General features: G+C 33.4%; 1 protein-coding gene across 1 annotated transcript; it reads right to left on the bottom strand.

Moving 5' to 3' along the window:
- Window positions 1-459: 459 nt before the first annotated feature.
- Window positions 460-2,190, bottom strand: LOC111877097 (uncharacterized). The gene is made up of 3 exons (XM_023873634.2): window positions 1,642-2,190; window positions 1,144-1,233; window positions 460-689 (listed from the first exon to the last, which is right to left on the bottom strand). The coding sequence occupies exons 1-2, from the start codon at window positions 1,996-1,998 to the stop codon at window positions 1,153-1,155; spliced, it is 438 nt and encodes a 145-aa protein (XP_023729402.1). The 5' UTR covers window positions 1,999-2,190; the 3' UTR covers window positions 460-689; window positions 1,144-1,152.
- Window positions 2,191-3,123: the final 933 nt, after the last annotated feature.

Genomic DNA, 3,123 nt, shown 5'->3' with positions numbered 1-3,123 from the left:
CTAATCACACGAGGTAAATTGTGAAGACCAGTAATATTTTAGATGTCTCAATGTTTGAACTTTTGACTTTCTTTATAAAATTTCACACATCAACTAACTAAACTCCCATCAGGGGAGCAATTAAAAAGAAGGTGGCTTATGAACAGTTATAGTTTTGAGCTGCCAGCTTGGTGGTTTAGCTCGGCTTGAATACCAACGGTTTGGTTTGGAGACGGCTGGATTTGGAAACACTGTCGTCATTCTCCAATCGATGTCCGGCTTTCTATCGCCTTTAATTTGCTTCCATATCCGGATAAACTCCCATCAGGGGAGCAATGTATGTATAATATGTAATGCTGTGGGTTCAAATGGGGGATTTCACAACAAATGGGGTAAATGAAGGAAACATTGTAACACCCCATCTTATATTTGTTTGAAACCTATAGATTTTTAAGAAAATACCTTATGACATATATCATATCTTGTAAAGAAAAACATTTACCAAATATCAACCAACTTCAGGAGTTACAACTAGTATCGCACAACCATACTGAAACACACATAATTACAAAAACTAAGTTTCAAAAGATAGATTGATCATCTACATAGCTTCACTGCATCATCATCATCATCATCATCTACTTCTTGTGATCTACAAAAAGGCCCATATATAAGAACTACCCCATCCGGTTATTTGCATGCACCTGAACCTGTAATACATGAAATTTAAAACAAAGTACAAAAGACATTACTATCTCTTGAGCTACATGTGTTTAGACATAAAAACTATTGGAAAGCATTTCATACAAATGATTTGCACATGCTACAATCCACTTTTCTTTTAATCAATTCAATCACATTCCAATGCCATGATGTGCACATGCTAAAAGTATAAGCTTTTCATAACTTAAAAGGCCTTAGGGAAAAGTTCACAATATCAACATAAAGCAATTGATATCATACTTACATACTCTAGAAAGATTATATTAGCAAAGCAATAACAAGTATGAAAATTTTCTATACATACTCTAAAACAGAGTTCATAACAATAGCAACATAGAATTCTTCACACCATAAACACATACTCTTGAGAAGAGTTCATAAATCAAAACATATAACATATCTTGGAAATCATAATCACATAAAAAGTCCACATGTACTCACCTCAAGAAGCTAACATTCTGTTAAGAAATTTGGCAAACATTGCTGATGATGAAGATTTCTGGTCACCTTTCCTTTTGCCTCCGGAAGCACCTACAGAAAAAGCAGTTTAGCAGACTGTATATGCATAGAAACAATGCAATACTACCAATTTGTTGGTGATTTAATCTCACAAGCTGTATTGTCATGTTTTAAGGCCCATGTAAATAATAGAACCCCATATGAATAGTGCTACAAAATCTTTCTCTATTCATATGACTGGCATGTCCATTGATAATAAGAATGGTCTAATTTGATTCAATCATATAAACATGAAATACCAATACCCCCCAAAATCAATCGCTAATTTTCAAGCTGGAAAAAGTTATAGATACCAAATATATCAACTTCGGAATAATAAATCAGTGGATGATATACCAAATTTAATTCCCAAATGTGCGTGTTTTAAGATTTAGAAGGATTGCATTGACATAAAAGGGGCAGAAAAAAGAAAAGCAAAACCTTCTCCAATTGGAGTTTATTTCTTCGTTCGAGTTCATCTTCGTATCTCTGGAGAGTTGCCTTGAGCTTGTCGCCCCTATCAGGCAACTTATCAATTAGTGTTACCAAGAATCTTTTAGATCTCGCAATATACTCGGTAATTTCATCGTCTGATTTCGTCTGGAGTTCCAAGTCTTCCTTATGATTCTCTTGCGCGTCACTTTCACTGCGGCCGCATTTTGATTTCCTCTTCGATGTCACCTGAAGTTCCGTTGGACGATTGTCTTCATCGGATGACGAAGGTAAGAGCTGTTTCCAGTTGATGGCCAACTTCCTCCTCTTGATTTTACTGCAACCGCTTTTTCCCTCGATTCCCATGCATAAAATGTGTGTGAAATCGTCGGTGTTTGAGGTCTGGGCAGTGTTTGCAGAAGAGGGATCGACTGAAAGGGGTATGGAGAGAGAAGGCGAGCTCCGGTTACTGCACCCACCACGCTTAATAAGCGGCGAGGGAGGGAGAGAGAGAGAGAGAGCGGTGCTAAATTGGAAATCACGATTGAAGGGTTATCTATTTATTGGTTTATATATATATATATATATATATATATATATATATATATATATATATATATATATATATATATATATATATATATATATATATATATATATATATATATATATATATATATATATATATATATATATATATATATATATATATATATATATATATATATATATATATATATATAGGGTTAGGTTATTTTGTTTTTCACTATCTATTGTGTGCATGTATGACTGATTCTGGACCAATCATTTTAGTTATTTTAAGAAAGTAATTAATATATATTACATGTTGAAGATATAATAGGTATTAATTACATCTTCAGTATTTAATAAGCATTAATTATTTTCTTCAAATAACTAAAATGATTGGTCCAGAATCAATCATACCGACACACAATAGATAGTGAAAACATTTGAACCTAACTCTCTCTCTCTCTCTCTCTCTCTCTCTATATATATATATATATATATATATATATATATATATATATATATAGAGAGAGAGAGAGAGAGAGAGAGAGAGAGAGAGGTGGGTTCAATTGAGAAAATAAAAAAGGTTGAAAATGGGGGAATCATTCTCAGCCACTCATTTATATAAGCATAAAAAGACACGGTGACAAACTTATAAATATGTTAATAACCTTCAATGTCAAATACGTAACTATAGAGATTTCGATAACAGTTCGTTCATCCTCAAAATTTCTCCTCCAACCTTCAACAATCATCCAAATTTCTTCAACTAAACCATCATCAATGTCATCCAGTGTTAATCAATCATCAATATTCGTAGATGGGAGGTTCGTCGTTCAAGACAAATTCGCAACCCAAATTCATCGATTTGTTAAAGTTTGGAACTGGAATTTCCCAGATTCGCAACGCAATCAGTTGGAATCGGAATTTCTTCGATGTTCATGAAATTGAAATCAGAGTTTT

The sequence above is a fragment of the Lactuca sativa genome, chromosome 3, assembly GCF_002870075.4.
Source record: "Lactuca sativa cultivar Salinas chromosome 3, Lsat_Salinas_v11, whole genome shotgun sequence".
Lineage (NCBI taxonomy): Eukaryota > Viridiplantae > Streptophyta > Magnoliopsida > Asterales > Asteraceae > Lactuca > Lactuca sativa.
The sequence above is the reverse complement of the archived record's forward strand: the minus strand, read 5'-3'. Positions and strand labels throughout refer to the sequence as shown.